The sequence below is a fragment of the Colias eurytheme genome, chromosome 23 (genome assembly GCF_061535395.1).
Source record: "Colias eurytheme isolate Ceu_HAF_F1 chromosome 23, ilColEury1 Martin Lab GWU primary, whole genome shotgun sequence".
Lineage (NCBI taxonomy): Eukaryota > Metazoa > Arthropoda > Insecta > Lepidoptera > Pieridae > Colias > Colias eurytheme.
In genome coordinates, this window is record NC_143002.1 from 7,074,102 (window position 1) to 7,094,858 (window position 20,757).

Here is a 20,757-nt window from a genome sequence, read left to right on the forward strand (position 1 = left end):
GCGAATTTTATTATAATCGGTTAAGTGGTTTAGGAGTCCATTGAGGACAAACATTGTGACACGAGATTTATATACATACTAGCGGTCCGCCCCGGCTTCGCCCGTGGTACATATTTACGTTTTCTCTACATAAAAACCATCCTCGTACTTCAAGGAATATAATAAAAAAAGAATTATCGAAATCGGTTCAGCCGTTCTCGAGTTATGCGCTTACCAACACATTTTGCGATTCATTTTTAGGGTTCCGTAGCCAAAATGGCAAAAACGGAACCCTTATAGTTTCGTCATGTCCGTCTGTCCGTCTGTCCGTCTGTCCGTCTGTCACAGCCGATTTACTCGGAAACTATAAGTACTACAGTGATGAAATTTGATGGGAATATGTGTTGTATGAACCGCTACAAAAATATGACACTAAATAGTAAAAAAAAGAATTGGGGGTGGGGCCCCCCATACATGTAACTGAGGGATGAAATTTTTTTTTTCGATGTACATACCCGTGTGGGGTATCAATGGAAAGGTCTTTTAAAATGATATAAAGTTTTCTAAAAAACATTTTTCTTAAAGTGAACGGTTTTTGAGATATCAGCTCTCAAAGTCGTAAAAAGTATGTCCCCCCCCCTCTATTTTTATAACTACGGGGTATAAAATTCTAAAAAAAATAGAGGTGATGCATGCTAATTAACTCTTTCAACGATTTTTGGTTTGATCAAAGTATCTCTTATAGTTTTTGAGATAGGTTGATTTAACTGTAATTTATTATATTTGCTGCTACGGAACCCTTTGTGCGCGAGCCCGACTCGCACTTGGCCGGTTTTATTATATATAAGATAACAAGGTACTACGGACTGAAATCCAACTGTTCCGTCGAGGCACTTCAATGACGGGGCCACGGGTATGGTAGAATTTGTCCGCGACCCCATCAGCGGCAATACAATACAGGTACTGTATAAAACTGACCTTAATCCGTAGTTGATTACGATTCAGCCTTTGTTAGTTGAGTTTTGGGCGGTGGTTAAAACAGCTGAATACGTTTAAATAAAACCTGAGTAATTACCTACCATGTTTTGGCTAGGTAAAGCATTTGAAACTAACATCAGCTGTTTTTGCGCCCGGGCAGGCACACTCATCTGTAGGTAGGTACCTACTCTCATAATAGTAGGTAATATAATATTTTTTTATGATATAATTTATGCAACCGTATATAACACCTCTATTAAAGAAATTATGCTAAACCTCCACAACGACGTTTCAAGAATACGAGACAAATTATCCCCTACATGGGGACCAGGCACAATTTTCTGTGTGTTTATAAAAACGTTATAGCGATAGGCATATCGTCAATCGAGTCGTAATCTACGCTAGATTTATTAAAGTCATTATTTAGTAATAAACGCAAATATTTGTTCGTACCATATAACCAATTAAGTGCAATAGTAGTTAAAAAAAAATTGCTATACATATTTTTTTAATTACATACAAAAATTCTCAATAATTCACCACCAGATGGCTGTCTCATACCAAAAGCGCAGCCAAAAGAATGTGATATACGATCATACAAATATGTACAGCATATCACATTTCGGAAATTGCTTCACCTGATTTGAAATCGTGAATTTCTCAATGTTATACAAACTTTTAGATACTTTTTTAACATGAGATTGGGCAAATAAGCTTTTGGCTAGTGCCGATTAACCATACTTATTTTTAGGAAAACTTTGAACTTCCGCGAGGATACCCATATCGCTTCATTGTCATCATCATCATCAGCCCATAGACGATCCCCCTGCTGGGACACGGGCCTCGTATGAGGGTAAGGCCCCATATCATTCAGGAGTATACCAATTACGACCTATCCTTAGACTTACCAAATATGCACAAGAAAAATTTTTAAAATCGGTCACATCATTTCCAACTTTTGTTAAAACACTATTGCATAAAAATCTTATTAATATAAAGATTTTAAAAGAGCAACTACACAGTTTCTTGCCGGCACTTTGTAGAAACTGCTTTCAAAGCCGTTAGAAAATAATTTCTATGCATTATGACGACTCAAAAGACTTCTAAAAGAGGTCTACTTGTATAAATAAAGGTTTGAGTTCTCATGAAAGGTTTTCAAGTGAACACATACTTATGTACTGAGGTGTTTAGAGCATATTATTTATTTCGTTTCACCTGGAAATGTTATTACACTTTTAAATGAGTTTATTTTTATCACTTATTTACACTACTTTATACACGCTTTATATTAGCTTCACCTGTATGTTTGTATGTTTGTAACCGACTTCTTTGGGCGCGATTTTAACCCACTTTAAACGGCCAGATTTCGTTCAAACTTTGTAGATTTATTTAGGACCGATGACAATACACTAATTTGATAAAATAAATAATAGTTAAAAAAAAATAAAAAACACGCGTTTTATAGAAAACCGAACTAAAAGCGTGTTTTTTAGTTTTTTTAAACTATTATTATTATTTATACGTGTTTATACTAAGCATTACGACAAGTCGTATTTTTTCTATGTACGCTAAAAAACAGGAATCTTTCGAGTAGAATAAAATTCTGGTCTATTAAGGAAAAGCGAAAGACGCGAAATTAAATCTCCCGTAACAATTTTTTTTATTCCTTCTCTTGCCGGAACGATATTATTGTAAAGTCGTATTCACTCGTGAAGTTTATCGTAAGTATTAAGTAATTGCGTTTCTTATCAATGACTATACACACATAAATAGTGCTCTGTTATGATGTGTGACGTAATATTAAATCCGGAAAAAGCGTACAGTGCATTCGCCTCACAGCCACTTGCTTATTTTTAGATTACCGTAGGCAGTGTGAGATAAACAAAACAATATTTGAGGAACCTTCACTGTAGCGGCTATAGGCTACTTGTAGTATATTTTGTTGCAACTATGTATATTAATTATTTTTAATGTTTTTATGTAATAAAATATCAAACGTGATCAAACTATTATAAAATGCATTTCAAAATTATTAAATCAAATGATACGGACAGATTGAGATAAAATTTTATACATTTTTCATTACATTTTTAATAGAGAATAAAAATTTGTTATTTCTTATCATTCTTCTTATAGGACCCCAAATAATACTTGTTTTTAAAACTGCTATTAAAGTCAGAAAAATTATCTTTACTGCCATCTTAATTAATAGCGGCATTATAAATTAGTAAAAAAATTTGGAAAATCCAAAAGTGCACGCCTCATAATTTTTTTTTGATAAATATTTATTAATTATTATTTTTGTTTATTTAATAACAATTAAACCACATCGAATCAGACCCTGAAAAATGAAAGGGTTCTATTCCTGAGCATACTCAAGCGTAAGAGAAAAAAAAAGACTCGATTAGTAAAGTATTTCGGTCGCTATCGTGTTAACAAGAAAAAAGGATCCGCACATACAGACACACGGACGTCCAAGACAGAACTTTTTTAAACTGTTTTTTAACTAGTTTAAATAACAAAAATGACATCAAAAATATCATGAACGTTAAAAATAGTGTTTTTTCTTAATATGTGTGTGTATGTATTATCTTACAAGTGCAATGTATGATACATAAAGACATTTTAAGTTTGAAAAATCAGATGTTTTGCGCGAAGTGACAGTAGTACCCAGCTCAACGCTTCGCTTATGAGGCGTGCAATAATTGACAATTTGAGACATTTATTTAACATGTTAACAAAATAACCAAAAAACAGACAACTTTTTTCAAAACCAACAGCTAAGAAGTTGAAATAAGGAATGGACGTATTTGTCTGATGATTTTGGTCACATGTGAAACCGTGGGTCACTTATACTTCAGCTCAACTTTAGTTACTGTCTTTAATCTTATAAAGAGAAGAGATAATACTCATTATAATGACAATGTTATAGTGTTTTTCACACCAACATTATAATAAATAATAACAATTAATAGTTAATTACGGATATGTGTATAAATTATACTGTATTATTGTTATCATTTTTAAAGCTATTTGTTAAAGATATACAATAGTATTAGGTAATAACCTATCTAGAATATAGTTTCACTTTTGAATTAATTCATAAAACATAATTATTTTAGTTAAGATGAGTTTTAAATAATTAAATTGGTTGTTAACAATATATCTATACTAATATTATAAAGTTGAAGAGTTTGTTTGTTTGTTTGAACACGCTTATCTCGGGAATTACTGGTCCGATTTGAAAAATTCTTTCAGTGTTAGATAGCCCATTTATCGACGAAGGTTATAGGCTATATATCATCGCGCTACGACCAACAGGAGTGGAGCCACGGGGGTGAAACCACGCGGAGTAGCTAGTGTATTATATATTCACTGCACTCTTATCTTCAAATCATAAAGACAAAAACTTTAAACAACATACAATGCCTCCATAAAAAAATGACAAACCTGTTTTTTATATATTTAAGCTGTTATCAATACAGTAAAAGCATACATAAATATATATTTTTCAAGGCAATATTCAGTCATTGAACTTATTATTTCATTTTAAGATTACACTTAGATCCATGGAATAAACGTTAATAAACTTATAATTTGTTAAATTTTATTAACTTTCATTTTGAGATTACACTTACATCCACGGAAAAAACATTAATCGGTCTTACTTATAAAATGTTACCAATTCGCTATGCAATGGATTAGTTATTGCAATAACCTGTCTTGTTTTTATGATTGACGTTTCATGTGAGCAAGAGCAGGACAAAGCTATAGTAGAAAATGGTAGAAATTTATCCATTGTTTAACTTTTTATAAGTAAGGCCGAATATGTATAACTTAAATTTTATTAATTATTTAAATAGATACTTAACAATTTCCTTAATAATGTTTTATGAAACCTAGTACCATAGCAACTGGATGGTTGCCTGAATAAGGAAGAAACTGTAGTAAATTCAAGTTCATATTACCTATTTAAAATTTTACATTTAAATTACTATATGTCATGTTTTTTCATTGCACATCTTGTGTAACTATTTATCTTATAAATTATAATTAGATTTAAAATTTTATAAAATGACTGTCTATCAGTGTAAAAAGACAAAATTACTTAGTTATTTCAGTTACTGATTGTTCTAGTGTTTTAAAATGAGTATAAATAATAATTACTTGTGTTTAGTATGTTTTGGCTCAAGCTGGTTCATGTGAGCTTATTTGTCAGCGATAATACACAATCAGACTATCATTAAATTATTATAAAATCTTATTTTGTACATTTTCGAATTCAATTTCCCATAAATTAATGTCCTAAGACTCACTATAATAGTCAATGAGACTATCATCAGAATGGCTTTTTAAAGTGGCATCTGAAATTGCTATAATTATTTTTGGATCAAAAAACTTAAGTAACAATTACTTCAAGTTTGATGTCATGGATTATAATCTTGGTTTATGGCATATTAAAAGATAATATGATTTGATATTTTTTGATACACTGCTGTGATGAAATTTCCAATTCTCACTGTTTATAACTGTATGACATATTGGACAGGTCTACATTAAGCATATGTTTTAAAACTACAAAATAACAAAATATTTGTATGAGTGAAAAGGAAGTACTAGATAATTTTATAGGACTTTGAATAAGTATTCTAAAAACTGATAGTCTTTACACAAAAAATTAATATATACTTGCTTTCAAATAAAATAATCATTCAGCATTCTTATATCCCGAACAAAACAAGGCAATATTTTATCAAGTGTAATTAGTAACATGTGAGGCTATATTTATTTATGTTGCGGTCAACATGAGGCGATAACGGCGCGTACATTAAACCGTCGTAAATTGATTGATTAGCGCTTTACAACTTTACATAATTCACTTAAATACTCGGCCATTGAACTATATCACGTATACTAATCACGAGGTAAACATAAAACATACAAATTGCATACACAACCCGAGCCGAGCTGCCTCATGAATTATTCCTAACCGTATTTATAATTTTAAATCGCTACGTACCCTCTCTGGCTTTCAAGTAGACAGTGTTGGCTACAATATTTTCTAATTCCATCAGTTCCAGTGTGGCGGATTTTATTATAGACCCTCCAGGAAGCTGTTATCCGCCTTTGCGGCCGAACTGCCGCCGTCTCTCCGTGCAATAAGCCGCCCATCAATGAACAACGCGAGATCACACAGAAAACTTAACACTGCACAACATTAGATTTCATGAACCATTTATTAAACGCACATAGGAGTTCTCACAGAGATACCACAACTCTTTCAACGAACACGCAACTGACCACGGAATCCCGATCCACAGAGCAAGTAATATGTCCCGATCTTTCACAGGGGTGTGACGACTTGTAGTTACGTTCGTATCCTAATTATTGTATGCTCCTAAATAATGAGGTTTGTTTTAATGTATCCTGTTAGTTAGGTTAACCGGTCTGTTTCTTTTACTTTATAGTTATTAGTTACGAAGAACACACCCCGAGATCGCATCGAGTTATCGACGGACGACGACAGCAGCAATACCAGTGTTAGCAACCTGAAGTGAGCTGATTATCGTACCAGGGCCGTAAAATTATCGTACATTAGGCGTTTTTGGTTCGAAATTATCGTACTTTTTAGAATAAAGTCAATTATAAATAAATAAATCATATAAATTGTAATATTGATAAGTAAGTATGCAAGTTCTCTATAGTTAATCTTTGTTTAACTACCGCTGTCAAATCAACGGGACACTGAAACCCAAACGTTTTACGTGCCATAATATTCATTATACTCTTTGGTTTTACGCGTGGTACAGACTACAGACTTGAACCGATTCCATTTCCACTTTATGTTCAATAAACGCGCCAAGTTTAAAATTCAATCTGACAAAATTTCACTGTTCCCATGAAAGTTCGATATGAAACACGTCAAAATTTCATATTTATATGGGTGAAATAATATAAATTCTCGAATTTTGCCTGATAGAAATTATCGTAAAATCAGCGTACGATAATAACATGCTATCGTACATCGTACGTAGGCACCAAATTATCGTGTTTGTACGATAATTATCGTACGGTTGGGGACACTGAGCAATACGCTACAAAAAAATACTAGGCAAGCAATAGCACGGTGCCATTCCAATTTCCAGTTGCCATAACATGGAGTAGTAACTTCCCATACGTTTTTACCCATTTATTCAATTATTTATTTTGTATACCAAGTCAAAGTGTATCACATTATCGTTACGTATCGATTATCAAAAAATTTAAACATGTTTACAATTTATAAAATTTCACCTTTTTCTTTTCGAATCATACTTTCTGTCATAAAATAATTAAAATCAGCATAAATTTGCAAGACTTATTCAAAAGTAGCTCTGATCAGGAAATTAATTTACAAAAATAAATTATGTAGGATACTGCAGACTGTATTTTTACCAATATATTGAGGAAATTTTATGTTGTAGTAGGCAACAAATAGATGTCAATCAATTTATAGGCATAGAATAAAAATAAATAAGATGTAAATTATTATTTATAAAAAAACTAAAGGGGACCTAACAAAAACTTGTGGGACCTTAAAGGACCTAACCTATCGATTAAGGTCATTTTCAACCCAATATTCCATTGATGGGCTGCTAAATTTGCATTGGTAAGATGTAGGCAATAAATTATGTTGTATGAAAACCTCACTTAAGTAAAAGCCACATATAGGTCGTTATTAAAAGGTGCACATAATGCTTCAATAATATTATGATGGATTATCTTCCTAGTAAATAATAATTTCATATTGTTTCATTAAATAGTCAAGTGTAATCTGAGTTACATATTTTCAATAAATACGTTCTATTATAGCTGTGGTCTCTGGCTGTGGTTAACACTTGACAGTTGACACTTGACAGTAATATAATATAATTTATTTGATACAAACCAAACATATAAATAAAATGAATAAACTCTCGGACTTAAGCTCTCGGAGCAATTAACAAGCCTGGAGAAGTAACAATTAATTGAACGTTTCTTATATAGTGGCTCTCTTTTATTCAATACCCTAATTAATGCGATAGAAAGAGACAACACACTGTTAGATAACAGTGTGTTGTCTCTTTCTATCGCATTTTCATCATTTCTATCGCATGTGGATTTGAATGCCAAGCAGATGCTTGGCATTCAAATCCACATGTAGCCACTTTTTGTTCTAAAAAGGTAGTGCTTGCCACTTTATCGAATACTAAAATATCGATAAATAAAAAAATTAAGTTATAAAATTGCTTGAAGATAATTTAAGATTCGTTTAATTTGGAATTATTCATTTGCGATGCTTATTGACTGCCTTGCATTGTATGGTAGTGGTATTTATAAAAAAATTATATTAGGTATTTTGGTTTAGGTTGCTTTTATGGTTTCGTAAAAAGGTACGTATTTTTTCCGGTTTTCATAGATTCATTCATAGAATTATACGGAAATAAAACAAATAAATATTTATTTTTTGTACAACATTTTATTTCGATACTTAATTACCAAATTACGATATTTATTATTTAAAATAGATGCCACCTTAAACTTGTGGCACAGCATCTCTGCAAAGCACTTTACTTTTCTTCCCGTATGATTCGAAATGATTTGAACAAGGCCGAGAATGTTTTGAAGGCTTCCAATTTTCCCTGTGCTATAGCTTTAACCCAAACATCTTTTAGTTTTTCTCAAGCCAGAAACCTGCAAATAACAATAAAATCCATACTTAAATACCTTTTTTTTTTCTCCTAACCTAAAGCAGTCATTATCAATGAAGTACTTCGTACCTACTCAAGTATCGATAATTGCACAACACTATGGAAGTTATATTTTGCATTTTTTCTAAAAAGTAAGCTGATTATGATTTCATTTCAATGATTACGGTTAGATAAAACATAGATGATTATGAAAATAACGTAAATTAACTTATTTATAATACAATTAACAAAAAAATTGATCAAAACACTAACCTGTTAAAAGACAAATTCCAATCTTCATCCGATTTCCTAGTACATACTACGGCTTTTACAGCCGTGAACAACACAAGCCATGTAATCTTTAGTAAATCATCTTTTCAGAAAATAACATAAGAAACTAGAAAACACGTTTTTCACTTCAAAAACAATAATTAAAATCACCATGCATTAGTGACCAGACTGGTCACTAAAACAAATTGAAATGGCTACATGTCATTTCAAACTGTCGAACTGACATATATCTGTCCTCTTTTTTCGCATGACATTTTGCCATAAGCCAAAAAGGCCAAACTAGTGCTTTATTGTTCAATTAATATTATACTATACTCTTTGGAATGGTTACAATTTATACCCGGCGCGGCGAATGATGATCCCTATGACAGTTCGTCTTAGTGATTGCTCGTATGATGGGTCGTTTCGATACTTTACTATTTTATAGGCAAAGGCGTGGTTTGCATTCATCCACGTCGGTAAACATGTTTTAATTTTTATAAATATTATAAAATGAATTTTTAACAAAAATTTTTAACGTCTTTTATGTTGTTGTTGTATTAATTTAAGTTTTTTGCATAGATTAAGTAGGTTAAAGTAAAACCCCCCCAACGGTCCAGGCCTTGTCGTGGCGGAGGGGCTCAGTAGCTCGGAGTTATGGCCCTCTGAGTGAAGCGAAATTGGACCAGCGAGGGGCTGAACGGCTGGTTTAGAGTCGGGGAGACTCAACCGGCCCGACGGCCAGGGCTGGGTGTGGCCCAGCGGCCGCTGTGTGCGGCGTGGGATGGCGGCCAGAGGTCGTGGCTTGGCGGACCCCGTGTCCACTAGGCAAGGGTGGCGCTGAACGGCAGTTGGGAAGCCTCGACTGACCCGACGGCAGAGGTCCTATTTGTGGGCCAGAGAGGAGCCGGCTTTTATGCGGCGGTGGATGGCGGCCAGAGGTCGCGGCGCGGCGGGCTAGCTGGTTTAGCAAGCCACGCCGTGCAGCGGAGGGCGGGATCCCGACGCGTCATTGTGATGACGCGCGGAGACTCCTGCAGAGTGTGGGGCGGCGGCCGCTGTAATACGACCGTCTGCCAACTCGTAATCCGGTCCGTGGGGCCGGACCGAGGGCCGCCACCTCTGGTGAGGTGGGGGCTGCGAGGTAATCTCTATAAAAGTGCGCCGGAGGGTCTCCCGACGTGTATTTCACACATCGGAGGACCTTCCGGCGTGCACCCTCCGGCCGGACGGTGATGGGGTCGGGGGTTCGGGGGAACGCGGATGATGGAGCGGGGAAAGATCCATTGTCTGCGCGTTGGTGGCGTAAGCCTTCGTTCCAGCAGCCGCCAACGAGGGGGGTTCTAGTGGTGGGCCTGGAAACGGGCATCTGCTGGGCGGGACACGCGGTAGAGTCGTAACCGTTCCCGCAGTTCCGTCCAAAGCAGCGCGATGGAACAGAGTGGGGTTTTAGTCGGTAGAAATCCGACATAACCACGGCTCCATCCCCGGGAGCCGGGGGTATCTAAGAAGATTTCCCCACTATAAAAAAAAAAAAAAAAAAAAAAGGTTAAAGTAAAACGAAAGTTTTCCAAAACATAAAAATGCGCCTTATCATTTTCACGTAATTTTTAACCCGTTTAACACAGTGTATATTATTTTATCGTGAAAATGGAAGCCCCCATTTAATTTGTCTAAAAAACTTATATTATCATAGGTAAGTAAATTAACGCGAACGGTAATTAATTAATTAATTATGCTGTGAACTTCTGTTCCATTCAATAGTGAATGAACTGAAGCTTAAGCATGGTAAAAATGTGATCTCGTTTCCAGTATCGAAATTTGTTTATCGATACTTCCGCACTAGTCGATAAATGCCAACGATGTAAATTTTGTAGGACGTAAACGTAAAGTCAGATTGATATAATTTCTCGTAAATGTTAAGAATTGTTATAATTCCAGCAGAATATCATTGTTTTGGCATAAAGCTACGTAAAAATTAATAAATGCCATTTTTAGACGCTTCCAATACGTTTCTAATTTAATGGTGACGCCATTACAAGTTTGTCTCTTGAGAATAATTGTCAGTGTCATAGGGATCATAATTCGCCGCGCCGGGTATACAAATTTTCTGCCTGCTACATGTTTGCTACATGTGTTTCGATCAAATGTTTCGATTTTTCATCAAAATAATAACATTTTTTAACCTTAACTTGTAAATATTTTAATCAAAAAGTACATTAAAATAATTCACTAAATTTCCAATCAAGGCAAAAGCCTATTAAAGTTTCAGTGTGGTAAATTTAAACATTTAAAATGCAGACAAATGCATGTCAAGTTTGTGGTGGTTCTGATATGAACCTCGTTGATGGGTTTTATTATTGTGTTGAATGCGGCACGCAAGACCAGAACATTCAAGAAAGAATTGTTGAAAATGAAGCGTTCATTTTCACTGGTATATACACAAGAAACGATAAGTCAAAAATTCGAAATGTGAAGGAGAAACTGAATTGTAAGCAATTTATATCAATATCTAAAGATTCAATTTTCTTCCTATTAAAGCGACGATATCCTTCTTTTATTAATTACATAATAGTTGTGAGAAAACTTTAATGAACAGATTGAGATGTAAACTAGGTATACAATAAATTAAAGACACAATATAACAATTATAATTATTTACAAGTATATTACGGTGCTTTAAATTTAAAATTAAATAATAATTGAAATTATAATATTTAAAATTAATAAGAGTTTATTAAATAATTTGGAAAATCCAAAAGTGCACGCCTCATAAATTTTTTTAATAAATATTTATTAATTATTATTTTTGTTTATTTAATAACAATTAAACCACATCGAATCAGACCCTGAAAAATGAAAGGGTTCTATTCCTGAGCATACTCAAGCGTAAGAGAAAAAAAAAGACTCGATTAGTAAAGTATTTCGGTCGCTATCGTGTTAACAAGAAAAAGGATCCGCACATACAGACACACGGACGTCCAAGACAGAACTTTTTTAAACTGTTTTTTAACTAGTTTAAATAACAAAAATGACATCAATAATATCATGAACGTTAGAAATAGTGTTTTTTCTTAATATGTGTGTGTATGTATTATCTTACGAGTGCAATGTATGATACATAAAGACATTTTAAGTTTGAAAAATCAGATGTTTTGCGCGAAGTGACAGTAGTACCCACCTCAACGCTTCGCTTATGAGGCGTGCAATAATAATTTAGTAACACAATATTATTATTTATGTGTCCCAAAAGTTGGTCCGCCTAAAGCAAAGGGGGCGCAAAGTAAGGACTTAGAAAATTTTTGATCAAAAGTGAAAAAATTTTTTTTTTCTTGCGCGTCGACGGAGCCCCGCTTCGCGGGGCTCCTATTTTTTTAACAAACCTAACCTAACCTAACCTAATGAAAACCATCAATCTTTGAAGGCGAATATCTCGGCCATTTTTGATTTTAGAGAAAAGTTGTTCCTATAAAACATGCTTATATTAGCGTAATCTTTACGATAAAACAATAATAAATAGGTGTTATAATGACACCAACTCCATCAAAAATTTTCTAAGTCCTGCGCCCCCTTTGCTTTAGTCCAACCCAAAAGACCTAGTCTAGCCTATCTTAGAAAGCGGTGAAACCGCATGGTTGTACCATTCTTTTCTCCAAAGCCTAGGGCAATTTCAACCTCCTATAATTTATTTGTGGATGAAAAAGGAAGCTTTAATTTTTATAAATGTATTAAAAAAGTGAAGTCATGTGTCCCCAAGTGGGGTAAGGGGAAGATGCATTATGCATACATCTGTTTCACTGATCGATTTTTCTTTAGGGACAAGTAGGTGATCAGCCTTCTGTGTCCTGCAAGGTGGAGACTTTTTTTTATTTCCTCTCCACTGGGAATGGAACCCAGGACGCCACCGGTTCTATGCTCATGCATCAACCACTGTCCCAAGGAGGCAGTCATTAGAAATATAATATGTAAAATGAAACAGTATAAAATGCAATTATTTACTAATTACTTTATTCTTTTTTCAGTGGGTCCAGAGTGGTGTAAGTGGCACGCATATAATTTTATAATAGCTGGTTTAACAGATGAGTTAATTGCAGTGGGTGCTGCGCCTAGTGTTAAACAAAAAGTGCTGTGGATTTGGACCAGATATATGAAATACTTTAAATTGAAGGATAATAGGTAATAACTAATAATACATTTGATCATTATTGTAATTAATATGATCATTACTTTAATAATTATGATAATTGTAAACACAAAGTATTTGTTTCAAGTTAATTAGACGAGAGTTTTAGATGGGAGACCCTTTAAATATTTATTTTATTCTTAATTTTATTAGACAAATGATGAGATTTGTGTCACTGAATGCTAATCTCACTGTATAATACATTTACAGATGAAAATCAGAGACCATATTGGATTATTATGTAGATGGCTATGTTGCAATGGAAAAAAAATAGTAATTGTTATATATTGTGATTTTTTATTATGAATTAGATTAAGCTTCGAGACATTGTTTTTATAAAGAAATACTTAGTGCTTATAAAATATTGCCTATCCTTAAAAAATACGAGCACCTACCATATGATTCAATTATGATCTGTTTGTTTCAGACCTAAAAGTCAGTTTTTTGGTAATGACGATGATAACCAAGAGGCATGTAACGAAAAGGAAGATCATGATGATAATGGCAAAGTTGACAATGTTAATGAAATTAATGACAACATTGATAATGTTAATGAAAATAATGACAACGTTGATAATGTCAATGAAAATAATGACAAAGATGTTGATGAAAATAATGAGGAACTCTGTGAAAATGATGTCAATGATTCTGATGCTGAATCTAATAGAAGTAATGACGGTGAAGCAAGTGATGAAAATGATGATGATTTAGAATCAAATGATAGTGATGATGGTAAATATGCTGATAGAATGGAAAGGAACAGATCTCTCATCAAACATGTCACAAAGGCTGTTATGATTGCAATATTTTATGTCGCTTTGAACTTAGATAAAAGCGATATTCAATTACCACACTTGTTAAGGTATGTAAGGTGGCGATATGTTGATTTTACCACCTGTACCAAATATATTCCGAAAGATCTGGACATTAAGGCAATTCCACGCTTTAAGAAATTTCGAAATTCAACGACAAATCTATACAAACAGCATACGATTCGCAGAATGGGGTTTTCGCTTATGAAAATTTTAAATCTGGGGCTCCCTATAGTACCAGATTTTAGGAAAATGGCAGACGATTATGCAAAAGAGTTGTGTGTACCAGACCATTTTAAAGAATTGGTTTTTGCTCTTATGCGTCAATACCCAAGCAAACACTTGAGTCAACAGCACAAATACACATATAAAGCTATTAGATTACCAGACTACGAAGCTATATGCTTATCTTATTTTGTAGTTGCGTTTAAATTATGTTTCGGCTTGGATGATGAATATGAAAAGAAAGTGTCTAATGTTGTTGATAAAATGAATGATGAAAAGAATTTAGATAAATCATATAAATTTGGTTCTCACTGTTCAAATTCAGGCAGGATGTTTTCCTTTAAAGAATGGTGCGAATATATGAAGTTGCGCAAAATGATTGTCGCCAAACACAACTTGCGAATGGCGAGGTTGTTCAAATTGGATGTAAATGATTACGTATTGTTGGAACACTTGGAGAAAATTCAAATTAAACCGCCCTCATTGGCAAGTGACATAGTAAAAGATATGCTAAATAAAATTCCTCTAAAGACTGAAATGGCTGTTATTCCGAAAGAGGAATTTGATTTGAGCTTTACACCCATGTCATCATACACTGACGTTATCTTAGATTACATCCAAGATCCAGATTTGAGGTTGATGCTAAGCGAAGACTTTACCCAGTATTCACTAGAATACGCAATTAAGAGATTGCGGCTGATAGAAAATATGGATTCTAAAAATATTATTACAGGTGTTTCTAAACACAATAAATTTATCAATAAAAATATTAGTGGGTACTTCAGTGCTCCACCCGGTGATGACGCTAATATGGTATATATTAGATTTTGTGAAAATAAAGACGATACTTCGAATTTACTGCGCGAACCAAATGCAAAAGAATGCCATGGCGACGATGAAACTTCAAAAGTAGAGCCTGAGAAAGACAATGATGAATGCACAGCTATAAATAACAATACAAAAAATGACACAGCCATTACTGAGTATATGAATGAACATAAGGACAAATCAAAACTTGACGATGAAATAACTTTAATATTAGAAAATGATTGTAGGAGTGTCACGTTTGTAGACTATCCGAATGCTTGTATCTATGACGATGACAATAAAGACGATGTTAAAGAAGCTATAGCAATGATGAGTGAATCCTTTGGCAGCTTTAAAGATGACGGGAATTTTTTTGATTATATCAGTAGTAATTGTTTACAAAGTTCTGTAACCAAAAGCTATGAAGCTCCAAATTCGCCTGAAAGTGTAGATCGGAAAACTATGATAAATGAATTGATTCGACATGCCTGCACCACCTACAAGATAAGTTTGCCGAGTAAACTTAAATATTGCAAAGTGGACCGAAATGAGAAAAATAAACCCAGGAAAGAAAAGTATATTCCCGCCGATTACAGAACTGGTTTACATAAGAGAAAATGTGAATCATTAACTTTTATGATGCTGCAGAACTATTACAACAATATACAAGAACAAAAGAATGATGTTGAAGAGGACAATCAAGAACAGAGTATACAAGAGAATGTGGAAGAAGCATCTAATAATGCTGAATTTACTTCTAATGCAGAAAATGAAACTAATACTGATATGATTAATTCTACCGCTGATGATTGTATAGTACAAGAAAACGACGATGATCATGAAATGGAACAGTTACTAGACTCAGAAGAAGAAGAAAGTGAAGAAGAATTTATTCTACCTGAAACAGCGCAGTTAAATGATGAGGATATTTCAAAAATAGATAAAGCTGCCGATAGAATCCTAGAGAAGGAAATAGCTAGATGTGGCAGGCCGCCAAAAAAGAAATTAAAATTAACCGAAAATGACATGAAGAAAGCAAATGATAAAAAAGCAGAAAATGAAAAACTATTGCATCCATCTGCATGGGGTGTGAAAAATTTCAGTTATTGGATACGACGTTATTCTATTCAGACTCAAATGCAAAGAACCAATGACTTACACGATACATTTAATATTGAATTATACCAAAATTTACCAAAATCTTTCGTGTATGTACTGAATGAATGTGGTTCCATTATCGATTCTTCTCCATTTCGGTTGTACCAAAAAATAGAAAGTCTTGAACTTCAAATTATGGAGAAATTAAAGAAAAACAACAAGAAACCCGTAATAAGAAAGAGAAAATCAAGAATGTCTGTTAAGAAGTAATAGTGTAATACCTATTACTTAATAAGTAACATAACATTCACGTAAACTGAATACTGCATCATAAGTATTATTTAAAAATATGAAGAAAATAGATTACGCAAAAAGAAGCAAAAGAGAAGAGAGATGAACCGAGAAGGTAACTTCACGAATCTTATTAAAGATTGCGGCTTACGCAATAAATGATTAGGTTTTTGTGATAATTAGGTTTACATTGTATTAAGTTTAATAATTTATTAACAATGGTTTAAAACTGATAATAAAACTAGTTGTTTTATTGGTCTATCTCAATTCCCATTGCATTTTAAACTTATTTTGGACTAGGTTTCCGCCCGCGGCTTCGCCCGCGCAGTCAAAGAAAAACCCGCATAGTTCCCGTTCCCGTGGGATTTCCGGGATTGCGTCATTTTCCCGGGATAAAAAGTAGCCTATGTCCTTTCTCGGGTATCAAAATATCTCCATACCAAATTTCATGAAAATTGGTTCAGTAGTTTAGGCGTGATTGAGTAACAGACAGACAGACAGTTACTTTCGCATTTATAATATTAGTATGGATGTCTCTAGAGTCCAAGCCCAAAGCATAGCATAAAATACCTCTTATGGCGACGTGATGATGCATTACACATTCGCGCGAAGTGCGAGACGATTAACGAATACAAACTATCGCCACAGTATTACCACAGTATTACAATATTATTTCCTACAGTAAGGAATCGCCTTTGATGTCGCGCGATGCCGCCGCCAGCGTAGGTACTTACGCTGCCACACGAAAATACGCTAGGGTTGCAACAAATGGGAAATAAAACAATTGTGATTATTAATATTATGATGAAATCATTTATTCATATGTACATTCAAAATTATTGCGATTATTAAATCTGATGTAATTATTTGTTCATAAATATATATAATTATAGATATTGCACTGCTAAATATTATTTACGTGGACACTTTATTTTTGGATGTTCTTAATTGTATATTATAATTAATAACATTTAACTAAGTAATGCATTCGCATTGGGATGTACAATCTGATTAGAAAATAATGAGGACAACATATACATAGCTTTGATTTTAATTCAACAGATACAATTAGGTAATACAATCTTTCTGAAATATTGTTTCCTTCTGGGATTTCAATGTAGATTTGCATCCATAAACACAACAGTTTATGCCCACCATTATAGAATACGTAAGTATAAATTATTACACAAAAAAACTCTGAAGCGTCTGCCCTTCGCGATAGGTAAAGCAATCTCAGCGTGATTGCTTTAGGGTGCACTCACACACATCAGTCACCGTCAAGTCACCGATGACTGATCGGTGACGGTTTGTGTACGTATCCACAAACACCAGTCACCGTCATGTTGTCCGTCAGTCACGTCGCCGGTTTGACTGAATCATTGAACACATACATCAGGTTAGTCAGTGATTAGACGTGTGTCACGCTAGAGAACATGTAGCAATTGACGGTAGCACGACGCTGACTGAACTGAGACGTGACGGCACCGGGTGAGTGGGGATAAAAGTATGGTACATGTATGGAAAGATTATTTGACGTGCCTGACCGGGGACGTCACTGATAGATTTCGTGCCGGCGACTGTCGTGTGGGAACAGAGTCATACTAGAACTATTGATACATATTTTTTTTTAATCCTGTCCGGTGACGTGCCGTGACGGTGACTGATGTGTGTGAGTGCACCCTTACGCGGCCCGCGTCGCCCGTCAATGTGTGTAGTGACATCCTTACGAAGGAGTTTGTATGTAGTTGTACGTATTCGTCTTTACAGGTAAATTAGCTTGGAGAAATTTTTGCATATGTAGTGGTGTGTATATTACTCAGATCTTAGAGCGCGTTTCCACTATATCGTTCTGGCCTATACAAAAATGTTTCGATATCCTAACATTACTATTTAATTTTATACTTATTCCTAGCAACACTTTTGTTTTCAATAAAAACAAGTTTTTATTTGAAAGAAAATGGTTTTGACTTTATAAAAAAAATATATCATTCAATTTTACGTCCTTGAGCAAAAGACAAGGCGACTACCGTGAAACAATAAAATATCGTGTCCATAATAATTTGTTTCATAATTAATATTTGACCATAATAATTACGAAACAAAACAAATAAATAAATCGTCACTTGATAGTGGAAAGTGGAAACACGCACAAAACCAGAATAAACCAGTTTACGCTGTCCGCAGGTGCCACGTGCAGTCGTTTGGTAGCGTTAGAACATAAAGCACATTTCATTCAAAAATTATAATTATTATGTACGTAGTTTAATTGATAAATTTTGTATTTGTTGATTGTTGTTATTATTTGTTATTATTGTTATAATATTTGTTGAAGTGAATTACATGTCCCGCAGCCGGAGGGCCCAAATGAAAACTCAGATGTACTTAAAAACTACATTTAATAGCTAAAATGAGACTTTTACACCCATGTCTGCACGATGCAGACCGGAGTTAAAGAATGAATTTATACAGTTTAATAATTATAAAGACGTAAGCTTGGATGCTAACTAAGGGAAATCGCATCCACATTCTATTCCCGTGCGAACGGCGTATTCAGCAGTTTTGTATGAAGGCAGGGCCATAACTAGTGTTTAATTTGTGTGTAAGTGTTGTAACTTTATATTGTTAATTCAATATGGCTCCAGTGTTAAAACATGGTCGAGGCAAGCCTTTGACTTCTCAAACTAAAGAATTAAACTTTAAATGTCGTTTCTTTTTCAGGTTAGTAAATTCATTTTAGTAACATTGTTAATGTAAAAGTTATATGTATGTTAAATGTGCAAATATTAAAATAAAGTCTCCTCTTTTTCAGAGGAGAAACACATATAGTTTAATTTAAAATCCCTTATATATACAGGGTTACTTGTAAAACACCGGCAACCTCGCAGGACAAGATAGCTAACATCATAAGTAACAACATTTGTTCTACGACTTTTGATAATTTGTTAGATTTTATTTTCATACAAAAATAAATATTCATTTAATTTTCCGTCTGAATATTATAAACTCTACGCCTCCCAAAAATTACGTAAACAAAAAGCGAACGAGAGGGGGAAGGGGGCGTCGCGTCGTCCATCCGATAATTAATAGAACATAGACTTACAAATGTAAGGAGAGTACAATAAAAGTTTAAAAATCATTTAAAAATAATTTATTGCGTTATGCCAAAAGTCGTAGAACAAATGTTGTTACTTATGATGTTTGCTATCTTGTCCTGCGAGGTTGCTGGTGTTTTACAAGTAACCCTGTATAAAATAAAAACTAAAAATAAAATGTTGTTTTATTTTATTTGCTGACCATACACTACTACAAACGCAAAAATTTCTCCAAGCTAATTTACCTGTAGTACTTTACGTCCAGATTTGTTGGTCAACTAATCATAAGTTGCCGAGCGCCAACCGAGCGCCCAAGACAACACACGTGTCGTTTTCATAGAATACGTCAGTGCAGCGCCATTACTAATAATAATGAGCGATTAGAGCGTGACTAGTCGAGCAACAAATCCGTGGATTTGTTTTTGTTTGACGGCCGTCTCATTACGCACACATGCGTTGTGAATCTTGGTGGTGCATTGTAAATACTTTCACAAATACTTTCAAACGTTTTGAATTTTGGAGGGGCGCGCCATGTTATCGTAGTTTATCTCTAAATAGCGGTATTTTTGAAGTGAAAACTCCTTTAGCGGCGTTGGGTATAAAATCTTAAACTCGCGTCAGGACACGTGGCCTGATCGAAAAAGCGTAAGACGGATTTTTTTTAGTCCTTATATTCCATGCGTAAGACGGATACCATTCCAAAATATCAAACATGCTGAACGTTAATAATCAAGTTTTCACTTCTGCCGGCACTCCCGGAGTGCAACCCGTCTTTTTTTATCGATAGGGAAGCGCTTGACCACAATCTCGCCTGAGCCCTAATGTTAAGCTGAGATGTGGTCTTAGATGGTACGCGCTTCCCTAGAAGATACCTGTTCACTCTACGCTTGAATACCTCCATATTGTACTCATCGGGGAACACAGATTCAGGAAGCATGTTCCAGTCCCTCGCGGTTCGGATAAATAATGTGCAATCGAACCGCTTAGTCCGGGTATATGGAACGTCCACCATATGGCGATGCCTAGATTTCAGACGTAATCAAAAGGCAGTCACGAACTTACTACATATATTTACTTACAAATATTTAAAGAATGATATACAAATGTTTCGTCGATACGAATGTGTAAATGCCCATGAAGGACATACAATCACACTTTAGAATTTATAATATTGTTAAGGAAAACTGGAAAGAATGCAACTCCACAGATTATGATGCTTCATAAATCATAATATGGTAGCTACTGTGGGTAGCTAATAGCTAAGCTATTAAAACGAGTTTTGAGTATATACTTCCAGTGGCATTGCCTTCTTT

General features: G+C 34.3%; 2 protein-coding genes and 1 long non-coding RNA gene across 3 annotated transcripts in view; 1 reads left to right on the plus strand and 2 right to left on the minus strand.

Annotated features, from left to right (window-relative positions):
• Gprk2 (G protein-coupled receptor kinase 2) overlaps positions 1–6,422 on the minus strand; it is a 66,181-nt gene extending 59,759 nt beyond the window's left edge. Inside the window, exon 1 of the mRNA XM_090115467.1 lies at positions 5,978–6,422. Within this exon, the coding sequence (XP_089971593.1) occupies positions 5,978–6,029 (52 nt within the window). The 5' untranslated portion in view covers positions 6,030–6,422. The remainder of the gene's footprint in view (positions 1–5,977) is intronic.
• Positions 6,423–8,464: 2,042 nt separating this feature from the next.
• LOC149898384 (uncharacterized) lies at positions 8,465–20,644 on the minus strand. The gene is made up of 3 exons (XR_016458098.1): positions 20,524–20,644; positions 8,940–9,063; positions 8,465–8,670 (listed from the first exon to the last, which is right to left on the minus strand). It is a non-coding gene; the product is annotated as an uncharacterized LOC149898384 (long non-coding RNA).
• Positions 10,883–17,002, plus strand: TAF1B (TATA box-binding protein-associated factor RNA polymerase I subunit B). Its single transcript, XM_090115461.1, has 3 exons — positions 10,883–11,427; positions 12,959–13,112; positions 13,547–17,002. The coding sequence occupies exons 1-3, from the start codon at positions 11,232–11,234 to the stop codon at positions 16,329–16,331; spliced, it is 3,135 nt and encodes a 1,044-aa protein (XP_089971587.1). The 5' UTR covers positions 10,883–11,231; the 3' UTR covers positions 16,332–17,002.
• Positions 20,645–20,757: the final 113 nt, after the last annotated feature.

Bases quoted from the DNA above. Each gene is read 5' to 3' on its own strand.
- TAF1B (XM_090115461.1), top strand. From the start codon at position 11,232: ATGCAGACAAATGCATGTCAAGTTTGTGGTGGTTCTGATATGAACCTC. The intron at 11,428-12,958 runs GTAAGCAATTTA...TTCTTTTTTCAG, and splicing joins TGTGAAGGAGAAACTGAATT to TGGGTCCAGAGTGGTGTAAG. The intron at 13,113-13,546 runs GTAATAACTAAT...TGTTTGTTTCAG, and splicing joins TTTAAATTGAAGGATAATAG to ACCTAAAAGTCAGTTTTTTG.